The sequence below is a fragment of the Python bivittatus genome, unplaced genomic scaffold (assembly GCF_059951505.1).
Source record: "Python bivittatus isolate LINGU-HERP-01145 unplaced genomic scaffold, Pbiv_v1 ctg000060_np1212, whole genome shotgun sequence".
In the NCBI taxonomy this organism is placed as follows: Eukaryota; Metazoa; Chordata; class Lepidosauria; order Squamata; family Pythonidae; genus Python; species Python bivittatus.
The window spans coordinates 19,014,974-19,038,289 of NW_028277044.1; the positions used below are offsets into that span (position 1 = coordinate 19,014,974).

The 23,316-nt window shown below is 37.9% G+C and overlaps 1 protein-coding gene across 1 annotated transcript; it reads right to left on the reverse strand.

Annotated features, from left to right (window-relative positions):
• Positions 1-130: 130 nt before the first annotated feature.
• LOC103059853 (interleukin-1 receptor-like 2) lies at positions 131-23,299 on the reverse strand. Its single transcript, XM_088136592.1, has 11 exons — positions 19,421-23,299; positions 17,909-17,978; positions 15,368-15,605; positions 14,179-14,371; positions 11,918-12,077; positions 10,059-10,124; positions 8,932-9,055; positions 8,319-8,455; positions 7,295-7,423; positions 6,300-6,449; positions 131-4,658 (listed from the first exon to the last, which is right to left on the reverse strand). The coding sequence occupies exons 2-11, from the start codon at positions 17,970-17,972 to the stop codon at positions 4,276-4,278; spliced, it is 1,644 nt and encodes a 547-aa protein (XP_087992718.1). The 5' UTR covers positions 17,973-17,978; positions 19,421-23,299; the 3' UTR covers positions 131-4,275.
• Between the last annotated feature and the right edge of the window lie 17 nt (positions 23,300-23,316).

Here is a 23,316-nt window from a genome sequence, read left to right on the forward strand (position 1 = left end):
CATCAGAACTTTCCAGGAGTTCAAAGCTTTCTGACTGAAGGTTGCCATTTCTAAATCCTGCTTGTATTTTCACAGAAACTCAACATATTCTCCTGGGAAGAAAGAGGGGACAAGATGCTGTGGCTCTCTTTTCACAATTATTTTATTTCTGAATTCCCAACTACAGCTATAGGCTGTATATCCCAAATATCAAACTGCTAGACACGATTATACATACCTAACTAAAGGACATGGGATAAAACATAGACATAAAAAATAGCATTTATTATATAACTTAACTAAGTTGTAGCATTGTTTGATTTGTGGATTTATAAAAATTAAGGTATGGCAAATCTGAGTCCCAAATATCAGAAAATTACTAACTGCTAGACAAGATTATACATACCTAAGGGATATAGGATAAAACATAGACCTGCAAGAATTCCACTATAATGCTTCCATACAGAGGGTTTCAAATGCTGATCAGTCAAAATGTTGTATAGCAACTTCATCTCCACCCTCTCAGATCAGCACCAGTGCAATGTGTGACCTGAATGTGAAATGAGTGTGTGAAACCCAGCCCTCCTTCTATTCATCCCTTTCCTTATTCTTCTGAACTTCTTTTACAGCAGTGTTTCTCAACCTTGGTAACTTGAAGATGAGTGGACTTCAGCATGCTGTCTGGGGAATTCTTGGAGTTGAAGTCTACCCATCTTCAATTGCCAAGGTTGAGAAACACTGTTTTAGAGATACTGTATTTATTTCAGGATTATTTATTGCAAGTGGATTCTGCAAGTTCTTCCAGACATGAAGGAGTCTGTGGATTTCAAGATAACATATCACACAGACTTTCAAGTCATCTTGGTATATCAGCACCATCAAGGAAACTTGACATTCAGCAAGTCCACAGGGGTGGGTTCAAAACTGGCAAGATGGCAGGCAGTTTATCATAATGCAAACCCCACCCATTTTGTACATGGGTTGATGCACATTCAAGATAGGTAGGGCTCGCATCACAACTCTGAATGTTATCTTGCCAAATTTGACCCCACCCCACCCCATCCTCATGAATGCTGCTGTACACAAAGTCTGTAAGGAAAGCAGCATATGACTATAGAAGTCTTCCAAGTAATTATAATAATGTATTGATCAGCCATGATTATACTCTAGACACTGAGTTTTGTTTTTCTAACTTATTAGGCTTCAGAAAATTACTAAAATGTTTCTCTGGGAATGCTTTTGATTTATAATGATGCCATCTTTTTCATGTGGTTATTGATTGTTTCTATAATTTTGGGGTAATGGTTTTAATTTTTCATGATTGCTATTTAGCATGCATCTGTACCATGGACATTTTGCTGACATGTTTGTAATCCACTAGGTTATTTTGATTGGAGCAGGAAAAAAATTGAACAAATGAATGAATCCATTTCACAGATATAAAGAGTCATTTAGGTTCTATGGTCAATATCCCAAATTACTTTCCTTTCAGTATAGATATTTCACAATTATGACAAGCACTGAAATTTAAAAAAAAAACACTAATCATATTGAACTTTTAGTGAAGCTTGGTGAGAAAATTACAAGGATAACTGGATGTTTGGTAGCAAAACATTTAGTTTAAAAAGAAGCATCAGGAGTCATAGCATTCTGGACTCTTGGCACAGAGCTATTTTTAAAAATCTATTATTTATATTTGTAAATCCTTGAGCATTATATTCATTGACCATAAGTATTTTAACTGAATTGATTAACAAACCCTATCATGTCTATTAAGTCATGTAAAAATCAGACAGATGTCAAAAACAGTAAATAAGTAAATAAACATAGTAAGTTTAAACAAAAGAGAGATGATGGGAATCTAGAAAGGTTAGCATCGAAAGGCCATGATGAACCAATTGCATAATATTTCATGTTTAGTCCAAATTATTACAAATAGACTTCATTCTCTTTAAATTCATTCCCAACAACCACAATGGCCCCATCTAGATTTGGATAGGAAGAGTAGTCAAACTTCACCATCCTTACAGTGCCATTTCCCAGTACAATTTGCTTAACCACCAAGTTACTGTTTACCATTTTGTCTCAATCTCCAGCAATATTTAAATGCCTAGGGAAAACACCTTCAATGGGGTTTGTAAAAAAAATACCTAGCCCTTCTTTAAAAATTGTGTTTGGTTAAATAAGTAAATGGCATGCACATAAGGATTCATGTTGCATTTCTTTTGTCTTGAGCAAGGAACAGAAATGTTGTGTAATACGAAAAAAAGGGCAGTTCTATAACGTTTGTGCAATACACACTATGGATCCAAGCTACCTTTCTGACACCCCACCCATAATTATAAATAGCTTGCATCATTACATAAATATTTGTTGTAAAATTAATAAGCAATATATTAGATACATTGTTGAATATAATGACAAACTGACTTGTGAAATCTTCACATGAATATTAGAGTCAGTTAAGCAATGCTTTGTTATATTTTTGTTCACCACGGTATCAAGCCTTTTTAATCTTTTGCTAACATCTTTGGCTTCAACCAATAAAAGTCTTTATCCATTCATTCATCATGATTTAATTCTTGCTGATAATTTCTTACACTCCAATATACTGGACAATATAAGTGATGTTTTAATTATCTACAGCCAATCTAATAAACACTTATTAATGATTAATAAACCATTACTATGATGTAAATCATTAATATGACAAGCTACCACTAAAATAAAATAATTCAAAAAAACCCCTCACTTTTCCTTTTATTTGGAAAAAATATATTTTCTGAGAATATTTTCATATCATAATACATTCGACATTCAGATATTGGAAAGAAATAAAGCCTTCTATGCTACATTGGAAAATAGCAAATTAATTAAGTTACACTATAGCTTAAACCTAATATCTGCACATTTATCAATCTATACTAAGCACATAGACACATTTGTGCCTGGATGTTAAGGAAAAACAGTATTTATTTAATCTGATTTAGGTACCACCTGGTTTCAATGAACTCTGGATAGTTTTCATTGTAAAAACATTATCTATCTATCTATCTATCTATCTATCTATCTATCTATCTATCTATCTATCTATCTACCTACCTACCTACCTACCTACCTACCTACCTACCATCTAGCAAGCTAAAAAGCAAAAACAAAATGAGTATATTGTAAATGCACTACTAAAAATAGACTTCCAGCTGTGTTAAACATTTAAATGTATATAAAATAAGTACATTGCTTACAAAGCAGTGTTGATACTGATACGGTCAACTGTTTATATGTTCTAAAGGAAGATTTCATAAAAATGGGGTGTTCCAAGCAAAATGGCTTTTTGCAGCTGTTGCCCATAAGCTCAAAATAACTCAGCACATCTGGCAGCAACTACGGCTGTGCAAAGCAGCCCAGGGGGAGGGGGGGGAGGCTCAAAAGCAAGATGCCAGGGAAACTGCAACTTCCCACACATGTACTCCAGCAACTGATACTAAGGAGATTTACTTTGTCTGATACAGCTGGTAACCTGTAGCCGCCACTGATAACTCTGTGCGTGTGAGGCAGTGTGTGCATTCTCTCTTGAAAACGAGGAACCTCAAAAAAGAATGTATAAAAGAACCTGTAAGCAAGTCAGAATGAAATCTTTCTTTCAGTCATAGACCAGCATAAGGAGGGTGAGGTAGAGTCATTAAAAAAAGCCTAAAGGATACATCAAGAATAAAAATAAAAATCTTAAAAAAAAGTATTAAAGGTAGAAGATATAAAAGACACATAAAGTAAAAACTCAACATATAAAGAAAAAAGAATCTAAAAGAAGGGGTAGGAGCATTAAATGGTTGTAGGGGAGCATAAAAGTTTAATATGTGGAAGACTAGATCTGTCAAGGAGCAAAGCACTTTAATATGGTGAACTAGCTGCTCAATAAATCTAGTTTATAGCACAGGCCATCATCCGACAAGTGCCGTGCAGAACCCTGAAACATTGTACATTGAGGCAGGGTTGGTATCTGAAACCCACAGGGTAGTGTAAAATTGTCCTGTGCACCCAGGGTACGAATTCTTGCAAGCAAGAATCCTTTATAAAAAAATCCCTTTTCACATTACATTTTTAAAAACATAAATGAAATGCTGTACAGTTCTGCATGCAGGAGAGCCGCTAAATTACCTTAATCTGGCGAATAAAAAAGAAAATCAGTTTCAACATCAAATGTAAATTTAGGAGTCCATCTGCAGCTCATATGACACGTTGCATCAGCCTCTATGCAAACAACCTTTCAGAGGGATTCCTGGAGTGAACTCAAGGTTACGTTTCTATCTTCTGGGAGGTGCTGCAAGGAACTGGCTTCAAAGGTAGTCCTTGGGAAACTTGATGTTCTGGTGGCATTCGGTACCTGACCTTTTTCCAGAAGGAACTATTTGCAGAAGAAGAGTGTTTGTTTGTGATGTCCCCTTTCCATCTGATAGCGCCCTGCTTTTGTCTGATGTATCTGATGGATTCAGGCATGTGGCTGTAATCCTTTATTTTATTCATTTCAATCAGGATAGTTTTCATTCCATCGGGTATGAGGGCATGATACACTGCTATATGCTGCTCAGGAGCCTCTTCTGAGCCAGACAACTCAGGTCCTAGAATCATGATTAGCCTTCTGCTTTGCTTAATGGTCTCATCCACAACACTGACTAACGCTATAAATAACAAGAGATAAAGATTCCATCAGTTTTTAACACCCACAAATTGATTACCTTGTTTTGGATACACATGGATTCTAAATGACACAATAATGGGCCAGAAACAATCTTAGAATTAAGATCATTAATATATGCAAGCAAATGATACTGGTGCTTGAAATACAGCCTTCTTAAAAAATTGAACATCACTTAAATAGTGAATGCTTTCAAAGTCTTATCGGATAAAGGCCGAACTAGATAATATAAACATGAACGCATCTCACACCTCTCGTTATGTAATCCAGCAGTAGGCACCATAAGATAGGTGTTCCTGCTGTTTAACAGATGTTCTTTATCCTTGTGGTGATCAACAAAACATTAAAAAAAAAAAATGGAAAGCAAAGGCACCAAACAAAAAATAAAATCCTGCATAGTTTGGATACACACATACTTGGCCCACTTGTGTCCTCAATCCCAGCTGCAGATTTCCTTGGGGGGAGTCATAAGAAGTGGCCTTTTTAATTCCTCACAGTGCCTTCAATAGAGCACTGATTTGAGAAATTAAAATGATGTGGTGGAGCTGCAGATACAGAAGGACCAAGAGAGGGCATTTCATTGATATTTCCTTTACTCAGATACCCACATACACATTTATTACAAAGGAAAGACAGCTGCATTAGCAATTCACCCATAATTTAGTTTAGCATCTAGCTACACAGTTAAGAGCAGATAATTTTATTACGTTACATTGGACTCCCCTGTAAAAATGACTTACAATTCATACCCAAAATTATTTCTCAGTTGTAAGCTAAATGTTTTCATACTACTTTTCAAATACTAGCTGAATAAAACTGGAATAAAAATTCTTGCAGATCTTAATTATAGGGACTTTCTAATGTTACTTACGTTATAAAGAAAGAGATAAGAATCCCAAGAGCTCTTTTTTATGTTTTTAATTTGATCATTACTTGTCTATGTTTTTATTGCTTTATATATGTCTATTTTGCAGGTCACAATGATTACTGAATAATTGTATAAACAAATAAAATTTGCCCATTATTCTAGTAGCAGCAATGCTCCTTTTTTAATGGATGCTTAACACACACACCCTCCAAATTTGAAAAAGGAACAACTGCCTTTGTTTTCATATGACCTAAAATGCTGTATGAATTGAGGAGGAATTTAAGATTTTGAAATATATAAATAACTAAATGGAAACTAAATAGAAAAAATGCCCTTATGATTTGTGGTTTTGATGATTAGGAAAAAAACCTGGATAATAGAAAAAGGTGAGTTTTTTTGTAAACAGAGAGTGAGAAATAATTTTTTAATTGTACTTATATTTGATCCAAAGGAAATTGGAAGCTAGCTTGCCTGCCTGCCTGCCTGCCTGCCTGCCTGCCTGCCTGCCTTCCTTCCTTCCTTCCTTCCTTCCTTCCTTCCTTCCTTCCTTCCTTCCTTCCTCCCTCCCCTTCCCTTCCCTTTCCTGCTTTTTATTAGTTTATGTTAGTTTTTATGTTCTTTGTAAAACTTTTAACAAAAAGAATTATAAAAAAAGAAATATATAAATAACTATATCCATTGTATCGGGACGTATGGTTAAACTACTTGCCAATTTGTACCTAAAAAAGCAAAACCAGACTGAAAGTTACATTTTACCTTTTCCTGGTAAATCATCCCTGCCAGGTATAAAAAGACTATATCCACACTGTTTTTCCAGAACATCAGGAAATACTTTCAGCACAAAATCAACTTGGGTGCTGATTTTTGGATATAACACATAGGCATCATAGATCTTCCCATCTGAAACTGAGAGCATAAAACAAGGAACTTCATAAAACTACTTCAGAAATTATTAACCCCCCCAAAAATGCATGAAACATTTGCAAGTAGGATTGATTCCAAAACCAATCATGTCTGGTTGTTATATTGGATGACTGAAGAATGTAAGAAATGGTCATCTATAGCAGTGTTTCTCAACTTTGGCAACTTTAAGATGTGTGGAATTCAACTCCCAGAACTCCCAAGTGCAGGCTGGGAAATACTGGGAGTTGAAGTCCAAATATCTTAAAGTTGCCAAGGGTGAGAAACACTGATCTATATAATGTTCAGAGCTTGTGTTTTCTTTAAAACATAGAAGGGAATTACAAAGAAATAGCAACTCCTGTAATATTTTAAATTATTACTTTATTACTTTATTTATACGATTTCAGAAGTTAGAACTTGCCCTGTCATCTTTCTACTATCTTCAAAAGTTAAGGCTACTGACTATCTTTAACTACAATTATTACCCATTTATTTGTCCACCTGCTTTTTTTCTATCCCTGCATATAACTATTCAAGGAATTCTCACTTGAAGTACAAATGACCAGCTTCAAATTATCCTACTTGGGACACATTACACAAAGACCTAGCTCTCTGGAGAAGGGCCAAAGGCTGGGATGGGAAAGGTGGAAGGAAAGAAAAGAAGAGGACGACCAGCAGCAAGGTGGATGGACTCAGTTACAGCAGCGATGGGTCACCATTGGAAGACGTGAATGACCAGACTGGGGACAGATTGTCATGGAGAAAATCTATCTATGTAGTCTCTAAGAGTCAATACTGACTTGAAGGCGTATTGTTATTTTTTCCTTTCAGTATAAATACAGAATTACCTTTTTTATGAAGAAAAGGGCGACATGATTTCCGATACCAAAGGACTATTTCAATCTTGAACAAGATGCAGATTAAGACAGGAATAATCAGTAGTAATATCAACACAACAAGAGCTGTAAGGTTTTTGGCTAAATCAGAAAAAAATAATAATCATATTAAGTACAGTTTTCTATTAAATGGTTAGAATAATGATTAGCACATAGAAACCACTGGGCAAAATTCAGCTTTCCTCAGGAAGGCTTTTTGCCTGGAGTTCCAGTTTAAAAGAAGCTTAGATAAAAACCATACATATGGTATGTTAGGAAAAGTTATTGTGGTATTGGCCAACCAGGAAATATATTTGTATCAAAAGGATAATTCCAGATTTAATTTTTGCAAATTTAAAGTCATTAAATTTTAGTATTGTATATGGCCTTAAGTTACATCGGTCACAAAATCAGCAGTGTTTTATGCAGAGGAAATGTCACCCCCTTCTACTCTGCTAATGCCTTTGATGGTGCAACAATTTAGAATTTAAAAAAGGAGCTTATCTATGGAAAGAACAGGCAGACTTCGGTATGACATTCAACCATATCTCTCTTTCAATGGCAGCCACTGGCATTAGTTCAGGGAAGATTCTTCAAATAAGCTGTTATTAATTCAGAAGACTTTCCTTTTTTATCCATGCACTGGCTTGGTGTATTTGTTATATTCTATACATGTGGTAAAATTGCAGCAGGGTAAAGGAAGAAAGTAAAAATATTTTAAGCCCCTGGGTACAATCCAAACAATTCAAGTACAACTTTTATGATTGAAATTCTATGCACGCCGGAAGACATTTCACAGCAAATGATGCGGCTTGCTTTCAACTAAAATGCACAGAATGTCTCTGTCCCATTCTACTTCCCACTTCTCTATTCAATATTTCAGAAGCGCTGAAGTTGTTCATTATTTGTACAGCTATATCTTTTCCATTCTTTCCAGTTCTAGATTTGCACTCTTTACAATAAGACACATTTAGAAATCAAACATAAAATGGCATACTTGGACGCTCTATTTTGATGTATGCTGCAACTTCACCAGCATGGCAAATAAAGGGCTGATCATAATCCTCATTTTTCAACTCTGTAATGTTCAGAGACACTATAAAAATCTCTGCTCCGTCCTTTGTAATACTTCTTCTGTATTAAAATAGAAATGTATTAGAAGCTCATATTTAAGTTAGGCAGTAAAGCACCTCCATGGATTTATTCAGAGCAAAGTTTCAGGTTCAAAATCTCAGCTCAGGTTAAAAGTTGGTGCCAGAAAGACCAGCTGCACCATCTACTCTCTTGGCTGATTCACATATGCAAGAATTGATCTCAGACAGTGCTATGCCACTACAGCACCCACTCAAACCATTCATGCGGTTAGTTGCAGAGAAGCTTGGGTGTGAATTTCATTATCCATACAGTAGACAGAGACTATATAAATATGTCAAAATATGCAATAGTCTATAATATATTTCAAAATAACTAATCATCTGTGTGATTTGTCAAAACAGCACCAACTTGTTCAAGTTTGTCTTTGCAACAATGAATCTAGCATTTACTAGATTACAAAAGGAAAACAAATTTTGCTTGATTAATTTATGTATTAAAATGTATAACATACTTACTGAATTCCTTCTTGAATTCTATCTTTAAATAGACTGGTAACTAGTGTATTATTGACTTTCCAGGATATAGGAAAAAGAGCATCTTTGTAACTTGATACATTGCAGTCTGTAAAGAAATTGGATCCTAAAAATTGATATAAGAAAAGAGTCATTAGTTTTTTAAATAAATAAATTTATATCTATATAATATAATGAAAGCATGTTTTTTTAAAGCCTGAAACTAATTTGTGGATCTGTCTGCTAATAATTTAACAATTTTAAGTAAAGCTGAATTTTTTTTTTAAATCCAGCTGACAGATTTGATCAAACTGCTTATATTTCCCTGTTCCTGACTGTACAATAGGTCTATTAATTGGCTATTTTTGACCAGTTCTGTTTATATATAGTTCTACTGGCCACCAATTGAGTCAGAATCCCTCATCTATAGTGAATCAGCTGTATGTTCATATTCAGCATATTCTCTTGGGATGGCACATGACAATTTATTCTACTCTCTCTACTGTCCATTTTATACCTGACTCTGATTAATGGATCTTAAAATTGAGGCAACCCACACACAGACACACATTCCAGACTTCCAAGCTCGGTCTATCCTGATTGCTATTCCAAAGAGAGGTAGGTTGATCAGCATCCTACAGCATATGCAAGCTGCTTTCCATTTTCATGATGGGGAAAAGACAAAGTCCACTGCAGCGCAAGTTCAGACTCAGGGGTTAAAGACAGAAAGTGCTGGCCTTCTAGGTTGTCATCACTGATTACTACCTGAACTTGCTGCTTTCATGCTGCATGTCCAAAAGGGGCAGGGCTGCATCACAATACTGCTGTTTTATGTACTTTTTTTTGTAGATATCACTTTTTTTTTCATTGAGTACTTGGGTAAGGTAAATGGTTTGTTTTTATTTTATTTTACATTATTTTAAGTTTCTTTATTTGAAAATGGACTAATACAATACAAACTATGACCAAAAAAAAGTCATGACATCACTGCTTTTGTCATCCTGCTTCCTACCCGCCGTTGGATGCCATTGGATCATTGCGATTAAAATGTGTGCAAATTGAGAGAGGTTTACAAGGTTTTTTTTTTTTTTAATTGTATTTTTAAATTAAGACAACAGCAGAGAGCTTACCAAGGTCAGCTTCAACAGTATTGTTTCTGGGGTACAGAATCTCGGTTCTTTTCCTGACTACTTTTCCTGGGATAAAAGAAACCATATATAAGCTATGTCATAAATTTGAACATAAGCAAAGCAACATGGGGTGGGGGTGGGGGGCAGGAAGAGAGAATAACAAACTTTCATAATCCTTCAGGTAACTTAATTAGCATTCATTTATGCCAAGATTTTGTTATGTAAATTTTAGAATATCAAAACACATTACAAAAATTGTCTTAGATGTACATAAACCCACAGGTAGCTTGGTATGTATGAATTCAATATCCACAGCATTTTTAATCCAACAATACTTCCAGTGGCTTTCACACAGTTAATTAAAAAAACAAAACTTAGAAAGGGCAAAAGATGTTCAGGCACCAGTCCTAAATTTTAAATAGTATCCAGCTGAATACTAGGGCTACAATGCTTTGAAAATGATTCAGAAGACAACTTTGGACTTTGAGCAAGTACTGGACCTCACTGCCATCTATTGAAGCAGCCCATCTTTTTCCAGATTTCCAGAAAAAAGATACGACTGGCTTTAAAAGTCAGCTGTATTACAACTTTCCTGCAGTTCTTACAAAGAAGTCTTTAAAAGGGGGAACTGCTTTATTGACCAGTAAAAAGGTGCTGTGCTTGTGTGAGGTCCAAAGCAATATCACAGAGGGGCAGGTGACAAAAGGCACATAGCAATGCAAATTCTGCCTCTTACCTATGGAATTTGCACATGATGTCATAATGGAAGTAGGAAGTGGTGAAAATTGCATTGTGCAATCACAGTGTCACTTTGGTGTAACTGTGGTTAGAAACAGATGCCTGTGACCTAAAGTAATTCTTATGAATCATTTTTGATGCATGAACAGCTTTATCGTATGCAGTTCAGGGAGAGGAACTTGATGGTGGACTTAGTCTATTAACAAGGCTGACTGAACAACCATCATTACTTTCTTTCTTTTTGCTACAGCCTGATGTAGGGGAAACTGATAGAATGGTCAGTACTGTTGTTCCCAATATTTAAATGGATAACAGCGCTTACCCCCAAAGAACCATCCCTGTTTTTCCACCCTAGGGTATTAAAAAATCAGCTTTTATGCTTCATAGTTTTCAGTGCAGGAAAATAGGTTTTACAACAAATGGAGAGATTGGAAAAACCAACTGAATTCTCCTTTGTATGAGAACTATATTTGGAACTACATTTGGAACATGGAACTAATGTTTACATTGTTTATAACTTTATTTGTATTTCATTTATCTATATCATTTCCACAGCCACCCATCTCAAAACAGCAATGTTGGGCGGCTTACAAAGATTAAAACCAAGACTTACAAATAATAACCCAAGACCCTCAATCATAATATGTCCCAACCATAAACCATAATAACAGCAGATGACACCTATGCTGAAGCTTGACTTACCTAAATACATTATTACCTCAAAGGAATATAAAAGAATCAGCTAGTTTATACTTAAGGAATGTTCATGCTAGCAAGGCAATTAAATTTCTGTTACTTGTAAATGGAATGAAAATGATTAATCTGTCATCAAACATTTTATTTTGAACTTTCCCCCGCAATTGTATGCATTATGTACATTAACACTGTTTAAAGGGGCATTAGGAAGACTGAATGTTGTTTGAGATTATCTGTGTTGTCTCAATTCCTAGATAGTTTAATATGTAACATGAGCATTTTGAAATTGCATTAAATCTCTTTCCAAATCTGGTAAAATAAACGTAAGTCAGCATATGCAAAAAAGAATGGAAAACATTTCCTGGCCAGGGAATATAGGAGCAAACTGCAGCTTTACTGAAAAAGTAACAGACACAAATCCTTACCTAATCTCACCCAAATATTACTTGAAAAATTGTATTTATTTCCCTCAAAAGTGTACATTCCTTTGCATACATATTTTCCCCCATCATCTTTTTTCACATCTTTTATGATAAGATCCTTTCCGGCGAACTCAAATCGTTCTCCCTGTATTGGCTCACATTCCTAAATGCAACAAAGTAAAACATTTTTGATGACAAAAAAGGGAAGAAAATGCTCCTCGAATTGAAACCTACTTCTATAGGCCTGCTTATCCAGACATAGCCCAGAGCTTATACAGTACTTTCTTTTTTCTATAATTTTTTATAAAGGTAGTATTGGACTCTGAAAATATTTCACACTGTCACTTTTCCTTGTGCACTATTTCTCTCTCTCTCTCTCCCTTACTCTCTTTCTTCATATAGATACACACATAGATACTTATCGCATCTGTTTACAGAAAAGCAGTATTGACTACACTGTGTGTACACTCCTCCACAACCCCCCACATATACTCATCTGTTTTTTGTAAAAAAGTACTAGCTCACAGTCTGGGATGCTGGACAACCACATAATAACAGCGGCAAGTGGGACCTTTCTTTAGCTTTGGATGATTAACTGATTGTGTCCCCACCTGGAGCAAGAAGCCTGTTTTCAGTGATATGTGTTAGTAACCCCAAGGTTTGGTTTCTGAAATGTGTTATTAGCAGGGCAACCATAGAAGGTAGTCAGAAATTGCAACTGGCTAAGAATACAGCAGAACAGGTGACTAGTGGTACCAGATGTGACGGAATGGAATTCTGAAGGCCAGGCTCAGGGAGATAAGCGTTTTCTTAGTTCACCGGAAGAGTGTGGGAACTACAAGAAGATGAGGCTGGCACCTCCCTGAGAAATTCATGGTGTTGTGGCTGGCTGGCTTGGGAGCTGGGATTTCAGTCTGGGAAGACTGATGTCAGGTTTAGCCGAAGGAACTCCAAGAGACAATGCAAAATCAGTTCAGCTACATTTATTAGCTACAACCTCTAGCAAGAATCTTCCCAGACTGAAATCCCAGCTCCCAAGCCAGCCAGCCAGCCACACCATGAATTCCTCAGGGAGGTGCCAGCCTCATCCTCTTGTAGTTCCCACGCTCTTTTGGTGAACTAAGAAAATGCTTATCTCCCTGAGCCTGGCCTTCATAATTCCATTCCATCACACAGATGACCTTTATGTTGAAACAACAGTATTGATTGCCTCTTGCCTTCTGAGTCCAATACAACAGGGTTCCTCAACCTTGGCCACTTTAAGACAGGTGGACTTCAACTCCCAGAATTCCCTTGCTGGCTGGGGAGTTCTGGAAGTTGAAGTCCACCCGTCTTAAAGTTGCCAAGGTTGAGGAACCCTGCAATACAATATGTTTGCTGTATAGGGGTGTCCAAAGTCAATCGAAGCTCCACCAGGTGTTTTTTTTTTTTTTAATGTGACTCACATACCTGTTGCCAATATATGACTTAGGCCCAAATTACCTGTTATACTGTCTATTGCTCTGTATTCCATCTCACACTCTTAGGATTTCAACAGATCCCTTTTTGCTGGTCATATTTAACATCCCACTTGCAATGCATTTAATATAACTATGTAGTAAATTTGGCCTTTTTCCGTGATAGGATCCATACTATGAAATATATTGTTACCAGAGTTGAGGATAGTACACTCTTTTTTACAGCTTAGAACAATGGCCATATAAATATATGTGTTAATAAATCTGATTTACACTCTGTATATGTGTCTGTGTATGTAGGGTATTGTGGACAATTGAAAAAAACATCTTAGAGAAGGTTATATTCTTCATGTAGTCACCAAGTGTTGAGCCCAACTTGTGGGTCTTCATTCTATAGACATACAAATACACATACAGCTATACATGTATGTCAAACATCCATTCTGAATAAAGATGCATATAATTTTAATTTCTCCTTTTTATTATTCTCAATGTTTGTGTTTCTGAAGAACTTTTGTTTTCAGCCTTCCTCCTAGCAACTCTTTGAGCTAGATTATACAGAGTATAAGTGGTCCATAGACCTTGAAAGATCACAGGAGAGACAATTCAATCTGAAGGAATTAGCCTCTAAATTTAGTGAGCAATGAATCATCATTTGACCTGCTGGTAACTTCTTCAAAGTTCCTCTCCCACAGCTGTGTTAATATTACAAAGGAAAAGAAAGACACCGGACCTCATAATTACTAACATTCATTTAAACATCCATAGAAAAAAATCACAGAAGGAGGAATCCTAAAAGATCTGTACCTTGTACCAACGGATGGAAGAATAATCTACATCCTGTCCAAAATCATTCACTTGATGGCATACAATCTTGGATGGTGGTGTTAGAGACACCATTTCCTTAATGTAGTATTCTTCATTAAAACAATGAGAAGCACTGTTATTGAGAACTGCAATTTGGACACTGTGCTTATAACATCTTGTTGAATTCCTGTAACTAAAAAATAAAACAATCTGTTAAAATTATTATTTTGGTACAATTCTATTTTCTGCCTGAATATTTTACCCAAACCTTTGTCTTTTATTTTCTTATACATTACAGTTTTAATCCACCAACTAAAAAACTTCTCTGGAGAATTATAAACTAAAGTAATTAAAACAAAAAGTCAGTAAATTACAACTATAGGTAGCAATGGAAACATCACTAAACTTGTTGAAAAACCACCATCCCAGCCTAAAATGCACAGGCATCAAAAATTGCCAGATTAAAAGTACTGAAACCTAAAATAACAAAGACAAGACAAATATCTTTTATACAAAAAAGGTACCAGCATAGATGCCATGAAAGCCTCTACGGGGCTTTGCCTGCAGAAGTTTGCTTATATTATTTGCTTATATGAGTTGAACTGGTATAGGCGTCCTTGTTCATTTATTTTGGTGGATCCCATCAAGTGCACTGTTTTAAAGATAGGCCATAGAGCATGCCTATTCTACCAGATCATACAGAATGGGCAGGGGCAATGGGAGAGCAAGCAACGCTATGCCGTGAACGGCTTTACAGGTAATTTGGATTATACCCAAAAGCTTACTGGTAATCCATGGAGCTCACTCTGCAGAAGCATTCCATGAGCATACCAAGGCATGCCCACAACTGCCTCTGCAGTCATTTTCTGGAACAGCTGCAGTTTCTGAATGGTCTTCAAGGGCAAACCATGTAAAGCACATTGCAATAGTCTACATGTCAGATGACTACTGACCGTGACTGTAATAAGAGACTCTTGGTCCAGGAAAGGGTATCATTGGCATACCAAATGAATCTGGGTAAAGGCTCTCCTGGCCACAGCTGCCATCTACTTTGAGTAGCAACTGCAAATGCACTTGATACACATCTCCCTAAGCCTGGAAAACCCCAACTACGATTCATATTTCCAACGTTGTTACAAAATGCCACCCCCCCCCTCTATTCCCAGAACCAATAAACGCAATTCCTTACCGTATAATACATTCATACAATCCTGAATCTTGAGCAATTGCAGGGACAAACCAGAGCATGTTTTCCTGTTGAAAAATTCTTGAAAAAGGCTGTGCAGTTAAGGGTATTTTGTTTCCATTCATGTACCAATTCAGGGTAGAGTTTGCACGTTCGTGGTTCAATGGACACTCAAGCTTCAAAGGATTGTTTTCTTCAAATGGCCTTAGCTTTCCAAGATATCCCTGGACAACACATTTCTCTGCATGGAGGGGGAAAACTTTGGTGTGTTTTAAACTATGAACCCCAACAACAACTCTGCTTTTTAGAAAAACCCGCTCTTCACCAAAATCAAACCCAATTTAGATTGTGGCTGCGTTCACTTTTGGAGATGACCCTAAACATGTCCTACAAAGCCTGCTGTGGCCCTTGGGCTAAACAGAGTCACATTTAGCATTGTAAAACTTTACTTTGCAGACACCTCATTGACAAATGTTTTTGTAGTACTCTATTTTGCAAATTATTGACATGCACATTCAACTATGGCTGCTCAAAAGCAAGTCATATTTCATTCAATGGGACTTACTCTCAAGTAGTTTGGATAGGACTTCAGCCTTTATGTTGCTTTGTTTAGGACTGCAGCCTGCCTCTTCCATCATTTAGCTTCAATGGCTTGCATCGTAAGTTAATTTAAGAAAGTCCACTGAATACAATTTTCTTATCCCCTTATCCCAACACAGCACCCTTTGCTTGTTCCACATTTGTGATGGGCCAGCTTATCCAGCTTTCAGTAAGAAAAGACAAAGACATTTACAAAAAGAAACTTCACCAATTTAACTTACCTGGGATCCAAGCCAGAGTAATCAAGCCTTTCCATTTAACTCTAAAATCTTAATAAACATTTCAGTATCTCAGATATGGGGGGGGGGAGTATGAGCCAATCTCTCCCCACCACTACCTTCCGTTCCTTTGGGAATTCTATTAATTAAGAACCATTCTAGTCTCAATCTTTTCTCAGCATCTTTCAAGATCAGAAGTGTTCTTGGTGAATTGCATGATCTTGACATTTTTATTAAGAATTACAGCTGATGTTATACATGATGTACTATGCAACACATTTGAAATTAAACTGCCATAACATCAATTCTGCTCTTTAAAAAAAGGTAAGCCTTGTTGCCTCTATTTTCCCAGGCTTTTAAATTGGCTTTTAATTGGTGCTGTTACAAATGCAGCCTAGTTTGTATGTGTTTTCATTTCGCATTTGATCTGATTTTGTTCTCTGTGTTTTTATCCACTGTATTTTTTTTAGTGTCTATTACTCTAAACCGCCCAGAGAGTTTTAGCCATTGGGAGGTTTAAAAATTTTAATAAGTAATTAGAAAAAAAAATACAGGACCAAATAGAAACAGCCAGGATAAACTATATAGTGCAATGAATAGGCTTAGAATCATAAACCTCCCATTAAAACCACTGAATCCAAAACATCTCTGAAACCTCTGAATAAAAAAAATTGGTTTGTTTTTATGACTCCTTTGTGGCCCATGGTATAAATGAGAACTGTATCAAAAGGATAAGTCAAATCAACATTACAAAGTTAAGTACAGTATAGATCTAAACACAAATAAATCCTAAGGCACAGTTCTTTTGATAATATAGCGTTTCAGAAGTCCACTTTGGAATTGTATCAGCTAGATTGACTGAATCAGCTAGACCAGTGTTTCTCAAACTTGGCAACTTTAAGATATGTGGACTTCAACTCCCAAAATGCTGGGAGTTGACGTCCACACATCTTAAAGTTGCCAAGTCTGAGAAACACTGAGCTAGACTCTCGAATAAATGCCTGCCTACAAAAAGTAGCACAGTTCCTTTACACTTACAGTGGAACCTTGGTTTACGAACTTAATTCGTTCTGTGACTGGTTGCAACCTGAATTGGTCACAACCCGAAGGAAATTTCCCCATAAGGTTCAATGTAATTACCGTTAATCCGTTCTGGCATGGAGGCAGCTATTGCTTGGAGAGAGAGTCCCCCTCCCTACGACCACATGTCAGGGGCGGAAAATGGCCGCGGACCACGTGTCGGGGTGGAAAAATGGCCGCGGACCACGTGTCAGGGGCGGAAAAATGGCCGCGGACCATGTCACGGGAGGGAAAATGGCCGCGTATCCTGTTCGTACCCCGAGGCGGAGTTTGCAAACCGAAGCAAAATTTTGCGGCCGGAGCTGGTTGTAACCCGAAAAGTTAGTTAACAGAAGCATTCGTAACCCGAGGTTCCACTGTATTTTATACAACTGTACCAGATTCTATAATTCAGCTTATCACTCTTTAATTTAATCTAATTAAAATTCGGTCAATATGCATTGCATAGCGTTTTTATAAAGTACTTTTTAAAGTATTTTTGTCCATACTTGCACAGAATAACATTTCCTACTGAATTTTAAAAGCAAAGTAAAAAAGTTACATTTCATAACCAGCGTAATTAACATAAATACAATTTCTCCTTTTTCTTATGACTACACATTCTCTCTCACTGAATATTTGAAAAAGTTGTTTTCAGAGAACTCACCTGATTTGAGCACACAGAAAAATGAGAAGATTAGAATACAGTAAACGGCTAAAGCAGATTTCATGTTTTACTGCACAAAAGGGAAAGAAACACAATAAATTCAAGGCATATATAGCTAATATTTTCTGTATCAATTCTTGTCATTTACAAGATTATATTTTTTATTTCTGCAAATTCCGCTCCAGTCCCCCCCCCCCCAAACAGTATTGTATAGTAAAACAGAATTAAATAAAACAGCTCTGGATAATTTACTTTGTCAGACAACTGAAAAGTTTTTTTTCTTTTTATTATTTTTCTCTTTTATTGAATTTATTCCAAGATTACAAAAAATCAACAAAGCAGAAAAATAAAAAAAGATAAACAAGAAAGGGATGCATACTAAAGATCACTAATAAATGGTAAAATTAAACAGAACTAAAACATAGGGAAAAAAAAGAATCCCCCAAATTTAAAAACCAGAATGTTACCAATACTCTGTGTGTGTGAGTGTGTGTGTGTGTGTGTGTTAGAAATCATTGGCTTACAAAAAAAGTACCTTGTAATAGTATATTGCTGTGAACTAGAAAAGGATAGAAATAACTTAAAAATACTACTTTATGGTTGTAAGATTACATGAAATCTATGCCAAAGAAGAACACATTGCACCAAAACTATGTTATCTATGGAAAGAAATGACATGAAAGAGTCTCTGTGGAATCAGCCATTAGTGATCCGAATCAAATATACCTGTCTCAAGATCTTCCCTTGCAAAACTGTATCCTTTTGAAAGCATGTGGAATCTTAATTCTACTACTATTATAGTTGATTTGATTGATGATTGAAGACAGTTACAGATTATTATTATTAAGTTATTTAAATGTATTGGCTGTCCAACTCTGATATCATTAATCTCTGCTCAAAAGTAAGTCATTAAAAGCATTGTTAAGTAAATAAAATATTGCAGTTTTGAATGTATAATCCTCCTTTATTATCCGTTATCTTGCTTATCTCCAGATAATATAACCAACCAGCATTCCTTATTAGTGTCTAGTTTAATTTAAAACTAAAGCATTCTCTACTATATTGGTTGCTGAAAGTTATTAGTAATAGAGGGTTCATATCCAATAACCAATGTTCCTGTTAACAGGATTTCTAAAATGTGCTAGATACATTTCTGCAAGATTGTACAAATTGGAAATTGGGCTTTTTCTAGAAATCCAGAATATTATGTCAGTCTTCAGTCATCAATTTTAAAAAATGAGTATGCAGACTATTTAAAGAAAAACTTGCACATTTAATAATATACCAATATATTTAACTAAGCAATTATTTTGGCAAAGCAGGCAATCGGATTACTGTACAGGGAAAACCTATTTATGGTTCAGAAGTAACTCTCTTGTGTTCAGTGGGATTTATCTAGGTACAGCGTCATAGGATTGTAGCCTAGATAGCTATTTACTAACTACTGTCGTTCATTATGTTATTGTTTGATAGATAACGATAAACTGAGGTATAACATTAAAATCTACTAACCTGAGAAGAAAGGAAGCCACTAAATAGGTTACAAAAATCCGTAGCAATTTATGATGAAACTCCGAAGTCTTTCCTTTTCCTGGAAATGCTCTGCCTATGAAGATAACTACATAATACTTCTAAAGTGGAAATACAAGAGGTCAGTTAATTCTTTTAAACAACCGACCGCACACTTGTTCCCAAGAAATTGGACTCAGTCTGGGAGGAAAGTGTTACTGTCCTGACTTGCAAGGCTCTTCTTCGAAGGCCGCGCATTTGCTGGGGGCGACCTCGAGAGGAACAGGGGCGGCTCAGGAGTCTTCGTTCTCCCGCCTGAAGGACGCTCTCAGAAGCAGCATTCGGCAGGAAAGAAACGGAAAACTACAGGAAAGTGCGTGAGAGAAGCTGCTGCTTTTCTATTAAACCGGTTTTACCAGTTTCCTGGTAAAGGAGGCATCTGAACTCAGCGCTCAGGCAAATCATACAGAACAAATCCAATATTGCAGAAAACGGAAGAAGGCTTTTCGCAATAGCTGTCTGGCTGTCTGTCTGTCTGTCTATCATGAGTGCCAGAACATGAATGGCTTTGAGGGCTCCCACCAACCTCCCCTCAATTCTCAGCCCCAAATAGTTCAGCCACAGGAATCACCTGTCCTGAACAAGAGCAATATTAAGGTGCCATGAAGACGAGTAAATAGGTCAGGATTCCCTCAAGTCGAACCTGACTAGCAATTCCGTGGATACGTCCATGTGGTTTTTAGGGGACGAAACGGAAGTGGTTTGTCATTGACTCCTTCCGGGGTGTTTTCTCGACTCCCCAGCCTGTGATTTTCTGGTGGTCTCCCATCCAAACGGTAATCTGGACTGACCTTCCCGATTTTGGGTGGCCAGCCAAGATCGACTGAGTGCGGCTCCTTGAGGAGCATCAGTGCGAGGGCTTGACTCAGGATCAGGCTGGGCGTGCATGACGAATTGGCCGTAATGCACCAAGAGCGTCTGCCGCAAGACATGTGTCTGTAGCGTGTCACGACACAGCCTTGTGGCATAACAGACGAACCCTGGTTCTCTCTCTGGAAGCTGCAATTGGAGCCAAGGATCCATACGGAGGACTGGAAAGTGGGCCGGGGCGGGGCGTGGGCGGGAGAGACAGGCATGAAGAACATAAGAGGAATCTCAGCCTCGCTCTCAGCGCTGCGGCCGGAGTTGCGCTCTTGAGCATCCGGAGCACGTGGAGAACACCGAGATGGAGCAGTAAGAAAGCAAAAAGTCGTTTTGCCCCACTTCTGGGGGACAGATTTTCGTGAGCCGCGTAATATGTAGCGGAAGAAGCTTTCCTGGCGCCCAGAGTTCTGTGATGGGAAATTGCGCCATGGCGCACATTCAGCAGCTGCTGCCGCTGCTGCAACCGCGGCCGACAGATCCGCGCCCCCAAGGCCGAAGGACGTCCGCGGCTCCTCTTTCAGCGGCTCGCCCTAGGCGACTCCGCCCCGCCTGCGCCCGGCCAAGAGCGGCGGCGAAAGGAGGCAGCGAGGCGTCCTCGGCGCTGGCCGCGAAGCTGCTGCTTCCTCGCAAGCCAGCCGCCGGTCAGCCCCGCTCGGCAGCCACGCGTTATTCGCTAACGAGCCAAGCCGCAGGGGAGGGTTGTCAGGTGGCGCGCGCGCGCAGAAAGAGGAAAAGAGGTGAAAAGTTCGCCCGAGCCAAGGCGGCATTCACAGGGAGGCAGAGCCGTCGTTAACCCCGCAGGAGCGCTACCGGACTCCTTTGCTTAAGAAAATACCGCGTATAGTAATCCCGAAATACTGTGGGCGCTGTTTCCTTCTCCTCTTCTTCGCGTTAGCTATTCCGTATGGACGTCGACAAAGAAAGTGGCGCGTAAGCCAGGAGTTCATAGTTATGCCGCACTCTGTAGGCTGCTGTTGGATCCGTGCCCATAGGCTTGCGAGCTGCCTGCCTTCTCCCTGCTCCCTCCGTCCCTCCCTCTCAGATGGATCCTCTTCTTCCCCGTTTGTAATGTCAGATCTGGGAGAGCGATCCACTTGTCCGTGCCTCGGTCTTCTGGAAAAGGAAGCCCGGCAAGGCTGCTGAGGAATCTTTGGAGCGCGGTTGAATCGATTTCCCAACAGATGTCCATCCAGTAGCTGCCGTACCAATGCTCCGGGCGACATTGTAGCAGAGCACCTGTTCAGAAGATATATTCAGGCATTCTAAGCATGTGTGCTCTTAGGAAGTGGGGGGTGTCAGTCAGTGCGAGAGTGAAGGCCAGGTATTCCCCAAAAACGAACTGATGGCATATTGCAAGGCCCTTAAGTCCCCAAGGCGTCGTCTTGCTCTCTATCCACACATTCCTTGTTGTTGTCATCTCCAGTGCTTGGTGACTGGGGGTGGGGGGGATATGCTTGGAATTTGCCCATTCCTTTCGCAACGGACTTTCACTCAGCCTTTCTGTAAATTCATCAAGGTCCATTGGCCTGACTGGCTTCCAGATCAAAAGCTTCACAAACCCAGCTTGGTCTTTGGGATGGCTGAACCTTCCGGGAGTCACAAGCTCTTTTGCCAAAACCTAATTTTCCAAAGAAATTGTGTACATTACATCTGCTTTCCATTACATTTGCAGGGAACACTTTGATTTGAATAATTAAACTTAACTTCTATTAAAATATTAACAATTAAATTATTCAATTTTATCGGCAGCTACGTAGATGCAGTTTCTGACTGCCTTTTTCCAGAATGTTTCTACAACTTCCCAGTTGAGCCTGCTTAGCTTTTGGAGATCTGCCAAGATTGGCTAGATGGTGCAGGAACAAGACTATCCAACATAATCCCTGTGAATTTTATATTTCCTGATTATCCTTGTTTATTCTGCATGATGAACAGATGCATAAAAACATGCAATGAATTCTTCAGTAAGGGTTTAAATTTGTTTCAATTGCTTTTTCCTGCATCTTCCTGATATTCTCTCCTTAAGATAGAATAATTCTAACTATAATTAGTAGCCCAATTATATATGCACTGTAATATACTGGAACAATTTCAGAAGCATCAGAAAAGCTATTGAATTTGGAAAGAGGTTTGAAAAGTGCCCACTTGAGTTGATTGCAACTTTAAACAGGGTTTGCCTTTGATTCACCAATCTGCTTCAGTCAGGTGATATGGCTAAAACTTTGTTGACCAGACATATTCCTTCAAAGTTATGCACAACACTTATTAAAAGTATGGGCTTGTTCTGTCTTTCATGGTAGGACTCAGGGTTTTGGAGAAAGTGAGTCGTGAAAGGTAAGATATAAAAGGCTGAAAACTATTACAGGTAGTCCCCGGGTTAAGAATGCCCAGGTTACAGATGACCCATAGTTAAGAACGGAGCCTACTGTATCAAAATTCAAGTTAAATACACAATCATTTGAGTTAAATACACAATGGTTCGAGTTCATTACACAATATTACATACACAATAATACTGTTCTGGCTTACATACAAGTTCGACTTAAGGACAGACCTTGGGAATGGAACTCGTTCTTAACTGGGGACTACCTGTATACCAGATCACTTCTAAGCACACTCATTTCCTGGGAAAGAGATCAGTATGACTTCTTAGGACAACTCCACAGCTTTGACAATATCACAGGAAAAATTCTCCCATTCTCTCCTACATTCTTAACAACCCAAGAATTTTCAGAGACAGATTCCCATAAAGCATGCAGTAACTTTGATCTAAGTGAGCTATTTGTGATCAAGAGCATTAACCATGATAAAAGTTGTGGCTGATAGACCTGTTACATCCAAAATCCTGTCGGTCTTTTTAAATGGGTACATAATTTAGCTACAATGAGATACTCTTTATGAACATCTCATATGTCAGCATTTTCTCATTTACATTTTTCAAGAACCCTTGACAAAATGGCTTTAAATTCATTTTGTAA

Coding starts and splice junctions, on each gene's coding strand:
- LOC103059853 (XM_088136592.1), bottom strand. CDS start 17,972: ATGAAATCTGCTTTAGCCGTTTACTGTATTCTAATCTTCTCATTTTTC. Junction 14,372..15,367: donor TTGTATGAATGTATTATACG/GTAAGGAATTGC, acceptor TTTATTTTTTAG/TTACAGGAATTCAACAAGAT. Junction 12,078..14,178: donor CTTCCATCCGTTGGTACAAG/GTACAGATCTTT, acceptor TGTTGCATTTAG/GAATGTGAGCCAATACAGGG.